This window comes from Taurulus bubalis, assembly GCF_910589615.1.
Source record: "Taurulus bubalis genome assembly, chromosome: 15".
NCBI lineage: Eukaryota > Metazoa > Chordata > Actinopteri > Perciformes > Cottidae > Taurulus > Taurulus bubalis.
This window is the reverse complement of record NC_136603.1, coordinates 11261252-11280329: the sequence shown is the minus strand read 5'-3', so window position 1 is coordinate 11280329 and position 19078 is coordinate 11261252. Positions and strand designations below refer to the sequence as shown.

At 42.6% G+C, this 19078-nt stretch overlaps 1 protein-coding gene across 1 annotated transcript; it reads left to right on the top strand.

The window, feature by feature from the left end:
* Positions 1 to 484: 484 nt before the first annotated feature.
* On the top strand, positions 485 to 12663 carry LOC306748253 (UPF0524 protein C3orf70 homolog B-like; the record flags this gene model as incomplete). The annotated part of the gene is made up of 2 exons (XM_079231398.1): positions 485 to 668; positions 11075 to 12663. 2 exons carry the CDS (start codon positions 485 to 487, stop codon positions 11785 to 11787), a joined length of 897 nt encoding a protein of 298 aa, XP_079087524.1. The 3' UTR covers positions 11788 to 12663.
* Between the last annotated feature and the right edge of the window lie 6415 nt (positions 12664 to 19078).

The window sequence follows — 19078 nt, the reverse complement described above, 5'->3', positions numbered from 1 at the left end:
TTCTTTCAGATCAAGACCCCGATGTTTTGAAGTTTTAAAGGAGCCGATGAAAGCCCGGCGGTGTGTTTGAAGTGCGCAGAGCAGCTGGCTTTGTGTGGCGGACTCCTCCCGTTGTGTGATGAAGTTCAGATGCGCGCCGTAGTTCCGCACGCGCGTCACCAGCTTTGCACAGAGAGGAGCTTCCCGACGCGAGGGTAGGATGGAGAGATGTGTGGCTCGCGACCATGGGAGCCTTTGAACGTCACATTACACGAAGCTAATTGACGCTCTATTTTTTGTTTTACTTTGACGAGATTTTTTTTTTTAACCCAGCGGCTCTGGATCCACCGCCTTGCTCGTCTGTCCCCCGCCCCCCCAGTTGAGAGGCTTCCTGGGCTGCGTGGACCGTAAAACCTCGACTCGGTCCCCCGCAGTAATGTGGTAGTTTATTCGGGGCGAAGTCTTTTTTTTAGGGAGGTGGAGGGGGGACACATGAAATGTTGGCATGGCCGCCTCGCGAGCACAGAAGAGTCCGAAGAGTGAGAAGTTGGACGAGGCGCAGGCTTTGGCCAGGAGCTGCGCGGGGAGACCAGACTTCCTGCCTTGCGACGGGCTCTCCATCTGCGCTACCCACAGCCACGGGAAGTGCTTCAAGCTGCACTGGTGCTGCCACTTGGGCTGGTGTCACTGTAAGTTTATTTACGTGCTTTAATGGCTCTCTGTATTGCCGGGAATCTCACGGGCACTGTGGTGGCAACATATGCTGGTTGACATTGCCATGCTGAGAATGCTGAAGCACCAGTTCACTGTTTCTAAAAAAAACCTAGATGTAATATATATTAACATTTGCTGCCTTATTACGTTTTTGATAAAGCGTAATAATATGTTAGTCTTGTTTGTAATCTTTTGCAATAATATCGAGGTCACACTTTTCGAGTCACCGTTATCCCGGATCAGAGACCTTCAAAGAGACGCCCTAGTATTCAATAGTTTATGTGATCTAAACAGTGGAGGCTGCAACACTCAGAAGCAGGGAAGTAGATGTTTCAGGGGCCTGGTTATGGTGTTTACTTCTATTCCACTGGTTTTGTTTTTACTATTTTATTTGTGTCCAATTTGAATGTACAGCCCAAACTGTCGTGATACAGTATGCTGTAGTTCATTGCAGGCCATGACAATGTATAGCGACTAAAACAGATTGCAGTCCTCCTGTATCTATATTGTTTGAATATTTAGCTTTAGTCAGTTGTAATAGTGTGTTACATTTCAAGCACAGATTATTATAAGTATAATGATGTTGAGTTGAATTATGTTTCTGGAAGTGCATGTATCTGCTGTTAATGATAATGTATTCAAATGTAGTTATGGAAAAACACTTACATAAACAACTAAAATAATCTTAATTTTTGATATTCCAGTGTCTTGCAATCCACTTTGTAAGTAGGCCTATAGGCTTATACTGTAGCATATGCATGCCTGTTATGAATGCATCTGTCTGTCTTGCATCCTACATATGAGAGAGTATATTATGTAAAACCACTAAATGGAGTGCACAGTGCCTTCCTTTACTTCACTGTTAATGGAGATACTTAGACAAGTGACATCACACTCTCATTTCTGCTTTTAAGAATGTCTTGTGATATCTTTCTTAATGTCTCAGACCCAGTAAAAGACCAAAAAGCAACCATGACTTTATTCTACGAAGAAGTGTTGTTTGTGTTGCCAAACCCTGATGTATCACATTCCTTTTCTATTTTACACACATTATTTACATAACTATGAACATGTTGTTTATTATGAGCCAATCCCACATAACAATCCAAGTGCAGTGACTACAATAAAGCACCAAATGTGTATTAATCCACAGCTGAAAATACTCTCCAAAAAATGAAATATGTATTCCTGTTTGAGCAATGTTTGCTAAAGACTACAGTGCCCAGCTGTTTTAGGACAATATTTTGTATCTATGTTTACAAAAAATAGTTGGGACCCAAATTGAAAGATTTACATTTTCCGTATGCAAGACTGGGCTGGGGTGTTGAGTGCTACAGATAGTGTAGCAATGTTGGAAAGTACTGAACGGTTAATTAACATCCTGCTTTGGTCTTTTAATGGGACTTATTGACAAGAAAAGAAAACATATCATCAGCACCATCCTTGAAAGTAAAATCAGCCCACGTTCAGACAAAGTCAAGCCGTTTGTCATGTTCATCAGCTGATATCCTTCAGTTGTAGGTAAAATATTTGATAATGTTAACTTAACTCAATAGTATTACCATATTGTAATCAATATAATGTATATTTACTGTTGAATTGACTGTATTGGTAATAGACTACATGGCAGCAGCTCCACTCAAACACATAGCATTTTATTTTCTCTCTGTGAAGTGTTAGTGTCATTTTCACCACCTATTAGACACTTTATCTCCATTTGAGCCTTTCTCGACCTGCCACCTCCACACCATCACAGAACCACTATGGCTGTGCCTGAACCTGACAGGATGTCCGTCTCTTTGTGCTGCACTAATTTATCCCATATCTGGCTGCACTGAAAATCCTCAGATCAGTGTGAAACACAATCACCCTCCACTCTGCACCGCTCAGTCGGGGCTTATAGTGTGCAACTGCACAAGTCACATTGTAATCTTTGCCGTGTAATCATTGGATTTAGATGCCTGCCTCCGTCCAGAATGAGCCCAGTGATTTGAAATATCTGATGAGGCAGAAAAACGATGGAGTCTTTCTGGTGTTTATGATGAGCCACAACTGGGATTTTATGTTTCTCAGCAAAGCCAGTGTAGTGTTACATCATTTGTAAACATTTAGTCTTGCGCCTCCTTTCTGCTTTGAAATATCCATCTCTCAAGCTGATAATGTGCTGCACAATGGACATGGAGCACTTAGTCCCCATTATTTGATTCAGGCTTGTTATGAAGAAAAAGACAGCCACGTCATGAAGGAGATTTTCACCTTCACATCTCTTTCCACTGTAATATGCAGGTTCCCCTCGCAGGACACCCATGAACCACAGTGAGAATAAACCAGCTTAGACTGCTGAATCAGGCAGAAACAGGGCACCCAGTGAGAAAAGTATAGCAGCGTGCTTCTGCATGAAATGCCCGCCAGCTCTCCCTAGCTCACACCCTTCTTTCTAGCTAATACATAATAACGCTGGATGCAAAAGAGTAAAATGTTGTAATGCTCCTTATCTCGTCAGTTTTTCATTTTATACGTTCCTATGATTGTCGTCTGGAGTATACACTTGTTCTGAGGCTGATAATTGTGCATTCACTACAGGGAGCCTTGCTAGACTGCTTTTTTAATTACATTTTGTAATAGGTTTCCAGGCAAACAAATACAAAAGGTCAATGTGTCGTAAGACTTTGGCTCTGCATTTGAATTCTCAAACACAAAGTATTTCCATTATCGTACCTGTGGAGCAGTGATTACCTGTGACTTTCTGGTTTCTCCTATTTTTTTAACGTGCCGTCGCAAGCGAAATACTCAGGTTGTCTCCCTCTCATTGTCTGCTCCCAGACTGCATCGTCTTTGCAGGCTACAGAAGGAAAGTGCTGTTTTGACCATTAGTTTCCACTCAGTTGTAGCTTTGTGAAACCTTTGGCAGAGGAAACTGGGAAAACTACAATTGGGTGCATGTGGAGGCAGTGTTCCCAGCTGGTGACAACATCAGTCCAACCCTCTTAGTAGTAATTAGCTATGTTTAGAGTTACCGCCAATATGTCATGTCTGATGAGAGCTTCTGCTCACAGCTATGCTGGAACCACCTGGTCTGAATATTTTTTTCTCTCTTTTTATCCTCGACTAACTGATTACAATTACCAGGCAGAGCATTGAATTACTCATTAAGGAAGTCTTACAGAGTCTAATGCGTCCTGAACATTATTGTCAGTCTGCTTGTTCTCTGCCAGCTCCAATTTTGTACATTACAATGTGTATTTCTTTTGGAGATGCAAGAAATAGGGATCTTTGTGTCTGACTTCCTCATCTCATCTGTCACATCGTGCAGCTGTAGCAAATATTTCTAAAGGGAATATGGAGGGTTATTGGGTAAAGCTCTGCCTTACATTGATTGATTTGCTGACCAATTCAAAATATGCCGCAGTACTGAATCATAAAACACTTCAGCTATTATTAAAGGGTCGATACATTGTCAGCCCAGAGTGGATGTTTTTCAATTGGTTGTTCATGTTTGGGAATCACTTTAACTGCTCGTCTGTCAATGTTGGAAACAGGGCAGCCCCAATCTAAAGTTCAACAAGTTTTTAAAGGATTATTGCAGAGTGTCTTAATACAAAATAATGTATTTGTTTGTGTTACGATTCCCTCATTGAGGCTCGGCAAAAGGAACACAAAGTGGAAATAATGTAAAGAAAGATTTGCAACTTTAAAGATACCGACTTGATTTCTCGAACATAAAGCTTAGAGCATAGAGCTTCACAACGCATATTATCATTTCAACAAGGTCTCTTTTTTAAAGACATCAAAACCCAATTAGCTTAATAATTGTTTTGTTAATCCTGGTGACCTCACTTTGACCTGCTAACAGCTGACCAAAGCCTTGTTGTTACATTACACTGACACTTTTATCCAAAGCAACTTACATGTTTGTAGACACAGCAACGGGGAGCGATTAGGGGTTAAGTGTCTTGCTCAAGGACACATCAACATGGACTAGCAGAGCCGGGGCCCAAACCACCAACCCTCTGATTGAAAGATAGGCATGCTAACCACTTAGCCACAGTCATTGTTGTGGTCATGTCTTTGAAAAGGCAGCAAACAACTTCACCATTATCCACGACGCTCTCTCTCGCTCGCCCTGCATGATGTTGAATCCAAATGGTTTGGTGTATATGCTCATCACGCATTTACAATTTTCATAGGAGGATATTTTGACATGTCACAGTTGGAAAAGCAGAAGGTGTAAATGATAAAAAATTATGGTTGAATTCCATTTAGCTGCCTCAGTTTCAGGCTCTTTTGTGCCTGCTGGCTCTCTGTCAGAGCATATTGGGACACAAACAGAACAGAGCCATCGTTAACGTTATTATTAACCCCTGTGCTTTTTTTAAATGATTTTTTTTTTAAATGTCTGCTGCAAAAAATGCCTTTTATGGAGTTGATTGATGTTGTAGATCCATAGAGCAGATCCCTGTGAAGGAAGTATACATTCTTTAAAAGTACATTTGGGGATGAGACAGACTTTAAGAAATCCTATCCTTTAGGCCTTTACAGGAGCTGAAGCTTAATGCTCACTCTCAGGAAAAACAGTCCAACGACTTGCATTTTTTCACCATGATGACAGACTTAACAGTGAATTCCAAGCTGGCAGCAAGTCAGGAACAGCTTTTTTTTGCCTCTGGAGGCAGGAAACAGGAAAGGAGTTTCACATGATGCTGAGTTCCCCCTTCGCTGAAACCTGAAACTTATGTTGTTGCCTCGGCTGTAGCCTCTCGGACAGATTTAAACACAAAGAGCTGCGGATGTGTGAGCGGGACGTATACATCGGCCAAATGGGTGCAGCAGCTGTTGATGTATGAAAACAATCTGCTGAAATGATTTTGTTCACCTGGTTTTGCCAACACATTGCATTGAACTGGTGTGTTGCATTTATAGTAGATGATTTGCTCAGACTGCACATGAAGACTTCTGGCTTCCGCTCAAACATACCAAAAAATCTAATTGAGGGGGTTGTTCATGACTCAGTTACTACTAAGGCTTTGATATACGCTGATATTAACATGAAATAATATGTGTGTCATGTCCATTCATCTTCACTAAATGATGAATTTAATAAAACACCTTAAGTATTTTCCTTTCAGCTGTAATAGACACTAGAGCTGAAATTTAGACAGAGTGATGTTGAAGCTCTGTGTGAGAGATAGAGAGATATTGAGGATCTACACGCTGCATTATTCACAGAGACGATCTCCTGTATTAAACTAGAGTGTGCAGTCATCGGCCAGCCACAGTCCAGAGACAGAGAGCCGAGAAGGCATGCAAGATGGAGGCAGGTGGGAGTGACTCATACTTCAGCTCCTACACTCCACCCTCTCATTAACCTGTTGAACTCTTGTTTTTTACCAATTCATTTATTTATAAAACCCCTTTGGCTGTATATAACATTCTCTATCTGCTCGAATAATGAATAATGAATCCAAAATTGACCACATTTTTATTATAGACATTTTATGGTCTTTTGCTATCTTTAGCCACTTCTCTTTGTATTTTCCACTGACAAAGTTCACTCCTTATCTGTAAAAGATGGGGAAAGAGTCACCTCCACTGTTTTTAAAGGCACCTGAAATTATAATTACATTTGTGTTGCTTCCTCTTTTGATGTACCCAACATGCCTCATTTACATCTTGTCTAGTCTGTGATCTCCTACATCCCCCAGAATGCCTTTCATCAGCCTCCAGTGAACTTGTTGCTTTCAGCGGCTCTTAATTATAATGTAATGAAAGGCTTTCCAGTTAAGAAAACAAGTACGGAGTCATTTGCTTTACTCTAAGTGCAAAAGGAAGAAGAAGACAACACACGATAAAAGCACAAAAGGACAGTAAATGTAAGATATATCACTTTGCTTGTGATATATCTTACATTTATTCAACATTTTGCACTCTCATTAAAAAAAAGAAAATGCAACAAAGTATTGATCCTGTGTGTGTGCTGTGATACTGCTTTTCCCTCTGTGCTGTAGAGTCCAGAAACTATTACATACAAACGTCTGCACCTTGTGACATATTCCTTTACTGACATGAACATGGACACAGTAGTTTATTTTGATTCAATCCCACACACACTGCACTGCCATACATTCTCAGCCCACTAAAGTGTGTAATCATCCACAGATAATAGTCCCCTACAAATCCACCATTGGCGGTTGTTGAAGTAACATTTGCTTAAAGCCATGGTGCCCAGCTGTTTTAGAAAATAATAATAAGATTCTTTTTTTAAATTGAGCTCAACAATGTACATCTTAGTAAATCAAATGAGAGGGTGGCTGAGAACCACAGACAGGGGAAGGAAATCAGAAAGTGAAAAGAAAAAGGTTGAATATGTTGTTGCTTTTAGTTCTTTTATGGACTTTGTTGACAATAGGAAATAATATAACTCCAGCCTCATCTTTCATGTCTTGAATCTAAACTAAGTGAAGGGTGGAAAAATGTCCTCAGTATTGTGGATTTAGCCATTTCTTTTATTTCTTGGTGAGGACGTCTGGTCTTTGTTGGTATGGAAATACAAACACACACACAGAGAGAGCAGAGGCCGCTTAACAACTGACATTGTCATTGAGGGCTCCAGCACTGGGAAACACAGAAGGAGTATAAATGAATATCAATAAAGCTGCATAGACAGTGTTCACTGGCTGTCAGTCAGTGTTTGTATATTCCTAGCAACCAACATTTTGACAGGAATTTTACATAAAAGGTGTCCCTTTTTGAGTTGACTTGTAAACAAACCATCATAACTCACCAATAACTATTGTACATATGGCGTTACGGCCTGACAAACATGCTGCATTTTCTCCCTCTTACAACATTTGCAAAGTGTAAATTGTGCACCTTGTTCACTAGTGTATGATGGCTTGCAGTCTACATCTCGGCTGCATTGCTCCGGTTAGCGTGCATGATGCTAACAAAACTAAAAGCAATGCTCTGTAGCGCTACTAGTGTTCAAAACGTCACACGGTACCTTTAAATTATCAGTCATGCAAGAATGTGAAAGGAAATAATCACACTTGGGCTAAAACAAACAAATGTCTTCAATATTGATTCATCTTTCAAATATATATATATATATATATATATATATATATATATATATATATAAATCCCCAAATATTCAATTTACAATTAATCAATTTAAAATCTGCAAATGTGTGGCAATTTTGCTTTAATAAATGTAATAATTGATTATCAAAATATTCGCTGGTTAATTTCCTGTCAATCAACTTATTTGTTGTAGTTCCACATGCCATTAAGAGAGACTGAAAACAAAATATATTTTAAGTAACTACCACTATTTGTTATAATAATAATAATAATAATAATATGTGTTAATGTACAGTATTTGTAATAATCCAACTCTGTGTATCTTAGAGCATGCAGTTCAAGTATTTGGAATCAGAAAGTTGTATTTCTTTTTAACATTATGATTCTCCTCTTCTGGGACTGATGTAAACAGTGATGGGGAAACAGTGAATTTATTGCAAACTAATTCTGCATTCCGCACACAGCCTATAAATCTACAGGCCGTGTTCCTTCTAAGGCTGCCGAGGACAACCAGTGTTGTGTTGCCCCATATGTCTGTCTGTTTTGTTGTCTGCCCATGCATCTGCCTGTCCCCAGTATTGCTCTCAGTATTTGCAACTCCAGATGGATGAATCTGGATATGCTAAAAACTAAATGCCAACACATTGCCGTCTACAGCTTTAGCTCTCGTTTGTTGCTGCTATCGTGTCTGCCTGAATGGCCTCATCTCAGTCTGAACATGGACCATTGAGTTTCTCTCATTAAACAGAGGACGGCTACTGTTTCCCCTTTTGTCTGTATTGTTATAAGCTCCTGTGTTTTGTGTTAACAATGTTTACAAAGAATACAGAGTCAGAGACAGAGACATTAAGACTCTTTTAATGGTTTCACATGGGTGGATGATGCAGTTTTGTGTCCTTAACAAAGATGTGGTCATCTAAATTAAATTAACCATTCTTGTGGGCAGTAAATACAGATTTAAGTGGCAATCTTGAAGATTTTATTTTAAATAAATGTCAGTTAAGTTTAGTCACTGTCTATAGCTGAAACAAATAACAATAATAATTGAGCCAATTGGCCCACTGATGAAAGTATTGCAATACTTTTATGTATATTTGCACTATTATGATGTGTCTGGACTAATATTCCTGGATAAAATGCTGCATCAGAGTTTTTTCTCCATTTTTCACAAAATATGGAAATATGAACACAATTCTAAAAATAGCATGTTATTATGGATTTCGGACGCAGCAAAAGACTCCCAGATTGCTCGAAGCACAATTCCTTTGTCTTCACTCAAATAGAAATCCTGCATTAGCCAAGATTGCCACTTTAATTAAACTTAATATATTGTATGTGGTGCAGTGTTTCTCCTCCTCTCTCCTCTCAAAACAAAGCCATTTCCATAAAATTAACGGAGTGTTCAATGTAACCTGGGAAAAGCTTTTGATTGAATGGTTCCCCAGCCAGTGAGACAGCAGAAAAGGACGTAGAGTGAGAGGAAGTGATGCGTAGGCCTGTCATCTTCTGTAGTTCCTCTCTCTTCAGGGAGCAAGTTAAATACACATCCAAGCCGCACTGTTCAGGCAGCGCGACTCAGAGTCGGAGGCAGTGGGCTGCAAACAATGAGTAACATTTGGGAGCAGTCATTTTGCACAATCTCCACCAGTATATGGGTTGCCAAGATGGGAGGCATAACTTGCATGGAAGGCGTTAGAATTTTTTAAAAGAAGTGGACAGTTTCCAGAAAAAACATTAAAGCCTTTATCTATTCTAGGATGCATGTGCCACTATATATTACACTATTATAAGTCAGTATGTTAGTAATACAGATGTAAATCAAGAACCACATTGTTGTGTATATGGCTTTAATCCTATACACTATTTTGCCATGTTTTCATAAAGCCTTGTAGCCGCTTCTTAGAGTAAAAAATGATTGCTGCGCTGCTCTGGAGGGCCTGCAATTTAAATGATGTTACACTCTGGCTGCAGCTTCATTTCAGATGGCAAGGCAGGTAGTTTTGCCTTTGGCAGCAGGGAATCCTTTGTGATGTGATAATTGCTACTGCTACCACCTAAAGAAAGGACAGATGATACGTTATCACAGAGACACCATTCACTTGTGCCTCCCACACGTTTTGGCGTCAAAAACGTTGTCCTTGGTCGAGACTGACTGAAAACACATGTTAATTAACACATTTTACAATGATTGTTACTGCTTTGCTAGCTACAACGAACGATGTATGAGTGAACGGAAGTTCTATATGACGGGAAGGCTTTACACTTGATTGGATGGATGATGTAGACGCCCTCAAGTGTCATCTATTTGGCCTATCCGTTTCCAGATGACTGGAAGAGAAGAGATAGAGATTTGATATGTAAATGCTCAAAAAGGCTTTGTTTGGGACATTTATCGGTGCAGTGAACATAACAATTATGGCTGAGGCACAGGATAACAAGTTGTAAAAAATATTTTTATTTCCCTGTCTTCAAAAGCAAAGCTTGCATTAATTACAGTTTTCACAGGGCATTTTCATGTTGCTGTCGGGATTCCTGCCAAATGTCTCCACATGGTGCCTGTTTGGAGTTTAATATTTTATTGATTTAAACCTGCATTAAGTGTTTTTTAATTGCCTTGAGGCGGAGGAAAACAAGCTGTAAACACAACACTGACATATAATCACCTTTTAAGTTGATGTGGTGAACATATTAGTCGGCAGTAATAGAGCCAATATTCATTCTTTTTTTAGCTTTGTTTTGGTGTCTATAAAAGTTCCTATGATCTGACCTCAGGATTCTATGATCTGACCTCAGGGTTCTATGCTCTAACCTCAGGGTTCTATGATCTGACCTCAAGGTTCTATGCTCTGACCTCAGGGTTCTATGCTCTAACCTCTGGGTTCTATGATCTGACCTCAGGGTTCTATGATCTGACCTCAGGGTTCTATGCTCTGACCTCAGGGTTCTATAATCTGACCTCAAGGTTCTATGCTCTGACCTCAGGGTTCTATGCTCTGACCTCAGGGTTCTATGATCTGACCTCAAGGTTCTATGCTCTGACCTCAGCATTCTATGCTCTGACCTCAGGGTTTTATGCTCTGACCTCAGGGTTATATTCTCTAACCTCAGGGTTCTATGATCTGACCTCAAGGTTCTATGATCTGACCTCAGGGTTCTATGCTCTGACCTCAAAGCATATTTAGCTGCTAAATGCTTCAGTTTGTTCACCTACAAGTTTCTCACTGTGTTAGTTTTCTGTTTGCTGTTGAGCAGGAAGCATTCAGTGAATTAATCAAAGCATTTTATTTTGTTCCCCCTTTAGGCAAGTATGTGTACCAGCCCATGACCAATGTGTGCCAGCTGCCCAGTACAACCGTGCCAGCTGTTGAGACTGAGTACAGCAACACCATGGACCTGTCCGTCTCTCTGGCTGAGCGCTTCCTGAAACTCGCCCCCTGCTTCCAGTCCCCGCCTCACCTGGAGTCTCCCAAGTACTGCGTCATTGCGGATCTGTTTGTGGATGACTACATTGTCAAACGCATCAATGGAAAGATGTGCTACGTGCAGCGCCCCGCGCCTCCCTTACCAGAACCTCCTCATTGTCCCACCGCTCGCCCACCTGCTCTCTCTACACCTCAGATGCCCCAAAAGCCCGCTCAGCCTCGGCAACCAGTGAAGCCTGCCCCGCCAACCCAGCACGCGCCCGCGCCTTTGCAGCCGGTCCAGCAGGTCCAGCAAGTGTACAGTGAACACAAACATCCTACCCCTGTGGATAAGATAAAAGGCTCCAAAATGGACCACTGCTCATCTCCGTCAAGCTCCGAGGACTCCGGCATCAACGCACTGGGTCTGCACTACCTGGAGTCCTGCGAGGAGGAGACAGAGGAGGAAGAGGAGGAGGAGGAGGAGGAGGACGAGCTGAGCACAGATGGGAACTCCAGCCCCGGCAGCCTCTGGGATCAGGACGACTGTTCTCTGCTCTCCCCCTCCAAGTCAATGATAGAGATCATCGAAAAGATTGAAACAACTGTGTAACTGACACAACATCGACATGGACACCAGCTGTGAGGGAGCGTGAGCTACAGAGCAGATATAATGAGAATACAGAGAAGAACACTTGAGGATGTATTCTACATAGACTAATAGGACACAAACCCCTCTCTGACGCTTCAGCTGGGCTTCGCCTGGTTGTTTGGGTGAATGTGTTTTCCGGCAGGTGGCCGAGGACTGTGCGTCGGCGCTCGCACACATCATCTAATCTGTCCACATCCCCCTGCATGGAGTGAATTTCTAGAATTTATTTCAATACAGAAGAAAGACACAAGCACAATAATATTAAGCACATGCACAGTGGACCAAATAGACCTCCTGTATGTAGTACTCACGCACTAAAAAAACGTAAATACAAAAGGACTCAATAGTAGATGCACTTCAGTACGAGGCGGTAAGAGAAAAAGTGAGACTTTTTGCTATGATTTCTCTTTAGGCATATATTACTGGAACACAATTTTGTATAAACAAAAGTTGTTTAAGTAGGTTTCCTGATGATATTGAGCAGTTAGGCAATTCTTAATGTTCTCTAGTCGCCAATCTGCCAGACATACTTTATTCTAATTCATCTTTTAAGAGGCATATACATACATGTGCCAGTTCTTGTTTCTCTGGTCAATGGCTGCCACCCACACATATTAGTAATTATAACACTTCAGCATAATAACTACAAGGTCAGCTACCTCTCATGGGCCTAAAGCACATCAGCCTGTTAACCACTCACCTCTGGGCTGCTGGGACACGACTGCTTCTGTCACGATAATGAAAAGATTCCCAGCCTACAGTTTGTGTGCACCTTACTGACACCAACACAAGCTGTAGGTAGGTAGGTAGGTAGGTAGGTAGGTAGGTAGGTAGGTAGGTAGGTCAGTGTTTGACAATCAAGGATTACACAGAAGCACATTCCTATACTGTTCCTGCCAGCGAGGGCCAAGGATACTCTTATAAAACCATTTATCAGACATTAACACATTGTTTAGACCACATATTCTGGTCATCCTGGTCTGAACTGCTCTGCTGTTCAAGGTTAAAATGGGCGTTAAGCAAAACATGACTTGCATTGACCTCTATTAGCAGCCAAGAAATTAAATAGCACAGACGTGTCTCTGGCAGAGCTACAGTGATAAAAGTAGGAGTCACGTTGTTACAGCAGAAACTAGCACCTATGGAAGAGGGAATATATCTAATATATATAAATATATATACATATACACTTATATAACAATAAAATATGAATTGTTATTTGCTTTTTGGGCTTGACAGTAAAATGTTGTGTGATGCCAGCTCGAAGGGAGCCTGGTAAAGGTGTGCAGGTTAGACTTGTATGTCACAGCTATTTTGTGTTATGGGGCAGAAAAATGTTACTTAATGCGATTAAAAGAAAGAGGAGATTTAAGTATGGAATAGGGTGCTGAGTGTGTTGTGATGTTATAAGAAATGCACTCAAATATAATATTTGTGCGACAGCTGAAGTTAGTTAGTAAAATGAAGATGGGCTGGGTCTTTAAAAAAATGTTTTAATGTTTCAAGAGTTATTTTTTTTTGGATCCTCAAAAGGCACTAAAATCTTCACAAATATGTATTGCTACAATGATACGTTAGATGTAAAAAAATAAATAATAATTTTGCATGACTGCATTCATTTGCAGAAGTCCCTCAAGTAAAAAAACAATTTAACAAATGTGTGGTTCAGAGTGTTCAAAAAGTGAACGAATCCTATATCTGTCCTTCAATTTAAATGTGTTTTTCTTCTTCAGGAACAGCCCTTGACATTACACTGAACACAGTCCCTCTTCATGCATTTAAGACATGTTATGGTCTTATTATTGTTATATTATTTTCATATGAATAAATCCAAATGACACTCACAATTTCTCTCCCTCAATTTGTCAGTGTAGAGCATTTTCTGGAAAAAGACAGTTTAAATCTTCTTTGAATAACTTTCTTCTCCTGACACACAGATGACTAATCTCTCCAGCGATTGAGTGGAATAGCAAAGCACAGTGAGAGATATACTAAAATTGAGTCATTACTTTAGCGGTGGTTGTTTTTCTCCTCTGACATGTCTTAACAAATGTCCTTTGTTTTTGTGTCTCACATTCCATCTTTTGTAACCTTTATTTTCTTTCACTGCGCCAGCGTAGAAAAATCACATTAGACCAAAAGAAAAACAAAACTGAAGTGAGAGAAAGAGTGGAGAGTTAAGATAACCTGTGCCTCAATTTGATGGTGTAAATTATAGTGTAGGAAATGCAATGCAGGTTAGAGTCGAGCCCCTCCACCTCTGACCCACAGGCTTCCTGTTATTGATCCAGACCAGGGATAGAGACAGTCCAGCCATATCCTCTGGGTCTCCGCACCAGACAGTATTCACCTAGCAGCTGGTTTTCTGAGAAACAATGCCAGTACCTCTCTCACCTTGACTTCGAGCCCAGATTGATTTTTCCATGCTTCTCTTTTCCCGCTTCATTGAGTCTATTGATTATTTGTACTCTGCCAGTGCAAAGAGAAAACTAAGGCCGGGATGAAATGTTAATCTTTTTTTATATTATGCATTCATTCTTCTGCTGAGTGATGAAGAGGAGGAGTGTGCTACTGGCTGGACGGAAAGACAGAGAGCAGAGGAGAAGGGGAGAAAGTATGAGTGCATGGATGGAGTGCAGCAACAGGCAGAGGAAGCTCAATTAAAAGGATGATGATGATGCAACCACATGTAAAGTCTTTGCACGGACTTGTGTGTGTGCGTGTGTGTGTGTGTGTGTGTGTGTGTGTGTGTGCGTGTGTGTGCGTGTGTGTGTGTGTGTGTGTGTGTGTGTGTGTGTGTGTGTGTGTGCGCACACACAGGGTTGCATGTAATTCAAAATCTTGAAATATTTTTTTCCATGAGCTACAGACAGATTTCATGAAGAGATAGATCGCTGTTACTGTTAATCCCTTGCAGCAAAGTCATTCAATTGGCAGGCACCTTGAGCATTGGAGAACTCAAAGACTCTCTCTCTCTCTCTCTCGCTCTATCACACACACACAGGAATATACACGCCAAATCAAAAACGCCCTTGCTCAAGGACTGCTTTAGAAGCAGGGTTGGCACAGCACGAGTCACACGAGAGGTAGAGAAATGTTGTCAGCTCTTTGGATGTGCGTACCAACAGATTACCTTCCTCAACAGATTTCCTTTTAATTTCATAAAATTGCACTTTCTCTCCAGTGGCCACATATTAGACAATCAGGAACCCAAATACTCAGAGGAGATTTAAGTGACAAAATCAAAACATGGAGCGCCAGCAGTGCATTACCTGAGTAAGAGGAGACGCTTTTGGTTGAATCAAAGCATTTCCTGTAACGCATAATTTGTATATTGCACCTTTATTCATTTGATACAGTTTAAGTCCCTCTCTATTCTTCAAAAAAGGTTTTAAAAAATGTTATGTTGTTAAAATAATTTAACAACCATTTTTTCTTACGCTTCTCTCTAAAGATTGGGTTTTACACATCATTTTACCCCAAGTATATAGGCATAATAGTCAAATCAACCAAGCACCCAACTGTCACAAACTCATGTTTTGTTCATCCATCCATCCATCATCAGCCGCTTATCCGGGGTCGGGTCGCGGTGGCAGCAGGTTCAGCAGGCCGACCCAGGCCTCCCTCTTACCTGCAACACTTTCCAGCTCATTCTGGGGGATCCCGAGGCGTTCCAAGGCCAGCCGGGAGATGTAATCTCTCCAGCGTGTCCTCGGTCTTCCCCGGGGTCTCCTGCCAGTTGGACGTGCCTGGAAAACCTCTAATGGGAGGCGTCCAGGAGGCATCCTGACTAGATGCCCGAACCACCTCAGCTGACTCCTTTCGACACGAAGGAGCAGCGACTCGACTCCAAGCTCCCCCCTGATGTCCGAGCTCCTTACCCTATCTCTAAGGCTGAGCCCGGCCACTCTACAGAGGAAGCTCATTTCGGCCGCTTGTATCCGAGATCTCGTTCTTTCGGTCACGACCCAGAGTTCGTGACCATACGTGAGGGTTGGAACGTAGACTGACCAGTAAATGGAGAGCTTCGCCTTCCGGCTCAGCTCCCTCTTCACCAAGACGGACCGGTACAGCGCCTGTTTTACTGCTACAGCCACACCGATCCGCCTGTCGATCTCCCGCTCCACCTTGCCCTCACTCGTGAACAAGACCCCGAGATACTTGAACTCCTTCGCTTGGGGTAGGCAGTTTGTCCCCACCTGGAGGGAGCAATCCACCGGTTTCTGGCAGAGCACCATGGCCTCAGATTTGGAGGTGCTAACTCTCATCCCTGCCGCTTCACACTCGGCTGCAAAACGCCCCAGTGAATGCTGGAGGTCACAGTCCGAGGAGGCAAACAGGACCACATCATCCGCGAACAGCAGAGAGGCGATCCCGAGACTCCCGAACCAGATCCTCTCCGCCCCCTGGCTGCGCCTAGATATCCTGTCCATGAAGGTCACGAACAGGACCAGTGATAAAGGGCAGCCCTGGCGGAGGCCAACACCCACCGGGAACGTGTCTGACTTATTACCGAGGATACGAGTGGACCATGTTCAAAGCCTCTATTGTGGACGCGGCTGCTCGGAGCTGTGGTCGGAAGGTCGTCGGTGCTTGTCGTGGCGGCAACCCGAGAACCCGGTGGTGGACACCGGGGGTGAGGGAAGCCGTCAAACTGAAGAAGGAGGCCTTTCGGGCCTGGCTGGCCCAGGGGTCTCCTGAAGCAGCTGACAGGTACCGGCAGGCCAGAAGGGCTGCATCTGCGATGGTCGCGGATGCTAAAACTCGGGCATGGGAGGAGTTCGGGGAGGCCATGGAGAAGGACTTTCGGTTGGCCTCAAGGAAGTTCTGACAAACCATCCGACGGCTCAGGAAGGGAAAGCAGGGGCTACCCCAGGCTGTTCTCAGCAGGGGGGGGGGAACTGCTGACCCGGACTGAGGACATCGTCGGGCGGTGGAAGGGACACTTTGAGGAACTCCTAAACCCGGCCAACATGTCCCCCGGAGAGGGGGCAGCGCTGGAAGACTTTGGGGTGGTTTCACCCATATCCCTGGCAGAGGTCGCTAAGGTAGTCAAAAAGCTCCTTGGTGGCAAGGCGCCAGGGGTGGATGAGATCCGCCCTGAGATGCTGAAAGCGCTGGACATTGTTGGGCTGTCTTGGTTGACACGCCTTTTCAGTGTCGCATGGGGGTCGGGAACAGTGCCCATGGACTGGCAGACCGGGGTGGTGGTTCCCATCTTCAAGAAGGGGGACCGGAGAGTGTGCTCAAACTATCGTGGCATCACACTGATCAGCCTCCCGGGAAAAGCTTATGCCAGGGTGCTGGAAAGGAGGCTCCGACCGCTTGTCGAACCTCAGAGTCAAGACGAGCAGTGCGGATTCCATCCCGGTCGTGGAACAGTGGACCAGCTCTTTACCCTTGCAAGACTACTGGAGGGGTCCTGGGAGTTCGCCCAACCAGTCTACATGTGCTTTGTAGACTTGGAGAAGGCTTTCGACCGGGTCCCTCGGGGGTTTTTGTGTGGGGTGCTGCGGGAGTATGGGGTGCCGGACCCGTTGGCACGGGCCATCCGGTCTCTGTACGCCTGCAGTAGGAGCTGTGTTCGTATCCTCGGTAATGTTTTGTTCAAATCAACAGAACTTTATTTTGAAATCTAGTGGACGTCACAGTTTTTGGGGAAATCTCAAGTTCATAAAACGGCGCACAAATTCCCATTAACATCATGTGAAGGTCATGCAGCTTCAAAGAAGAGCTGGAACAAGCTGATACAGATACAGAATGTGAATCTGTCAAACAGGGCAATATACACAAATTATTTGACCAACTTCAAAGAAACTTCAGGGAAAGTTGGAAGCGGAAACCAGAAGTTATGGGGTTAACATCATTTATAATTTGACAGTGCACCTCATGAAAATCCATATCAGCTCCCTTCAGGGAACCTGCACTATATTGCCGGCATACAGCTTCCTCGTACAGCCCCATCTCATTCAGAGCCAAACTTCAACAGCAGCACTCCATCAAATGGGTCATTTATATGTCCAATTTACAGCATAGTGTCGTTGTGATTGGCCTGATGCAGGCAGTAAGCAGGTACCAGAGGCCCACCAACAGGCTGCTGATAAACAATCAGACACATGGCTTTGCCTTGGTCGTGCTCGATGGGCGATGGGTTTCTGATAAGCTCTATAAACGCGAGATTGTCACCTGGAGTGCAGCTTCGCACTCCCTGCCTGTAAAATATTCATTACTTTTTTCCGTCACTGCCTGCCCTCGTCTTTGAAATGGATTTAGAGCACTTTTTTTCCTTTTACACACAGAGCGTGACTTTCTCCCTGCAAACTCCCGACAACAGCTTCAAGTTCTTGTGAGGACAGACAGTGCTGTGTTTGAAAGTATTCTCCTTGTGTTGCTTAAAGCTACTGGTGATTCATCCTTTCTGCTGAAGAGCCTGTAAGTGCTTTTGCGCAACGGCAGAATGACTTACAGTGATATACCGTAATGTGATTAGTTGGCTTTGTTGCTGTGAATTAGTTGAGTATTAGATGGTGATTCTGAAGTTAGAGTAAGTGCTCTATGAATGATCACATTTGTGCATATCATTTGCAATACCTTTACGTTTAAAATGAACTTTACATTTCTCACTCAATGAGCCTGAGTTCAACTAGTTCACTGTTACACAATAATCCTTTGTTTTAAAAAAGCTAGCACATGCTTACTTTTCTGCAGTTTTCATTGTTTTAATAGCAGCCATTGGCATAGCAATTGTGTGCTTTTTGAACACTGAGAGAAAGTCTGAATCCATCTTAATCTCATCAAAGAGTCAGAGGATGTCAGGAAGGCCTATACAGGCTTTCAACTTGAAAGCGAGTGAAGTCAATATGGCCGCCTTCTATAGTGTCTGCTTTTCAGTTTGTTCAATCTTTCCTCGCATAAATTTTCTTCTTTTGATTTTTAGGAACAGAAAAAAGGGAAAGTTAACTACCATCATTACGAGTGGGCAGATTTATCTACTCTCTATGCACACTCATTTTACTTCTCCCTTATCTGATTCATTTTTCTGTTAATTATTTTTGAAGGAGTGCAGCATAGAAATCGTTTCACGTTCATGTGTAACCACTGAAGCGGCTGAACATTTTATTAGAACATGATGACAAGAGAGTCATTTTCTATCTTTTCATCCTCACACGGCACTGAAATAAAACATAAAGTACCGGTACCTGTGGAGAGACCGTGTCCCCAATTCAAAGGTCAGTACAGCTAAAATCACTTG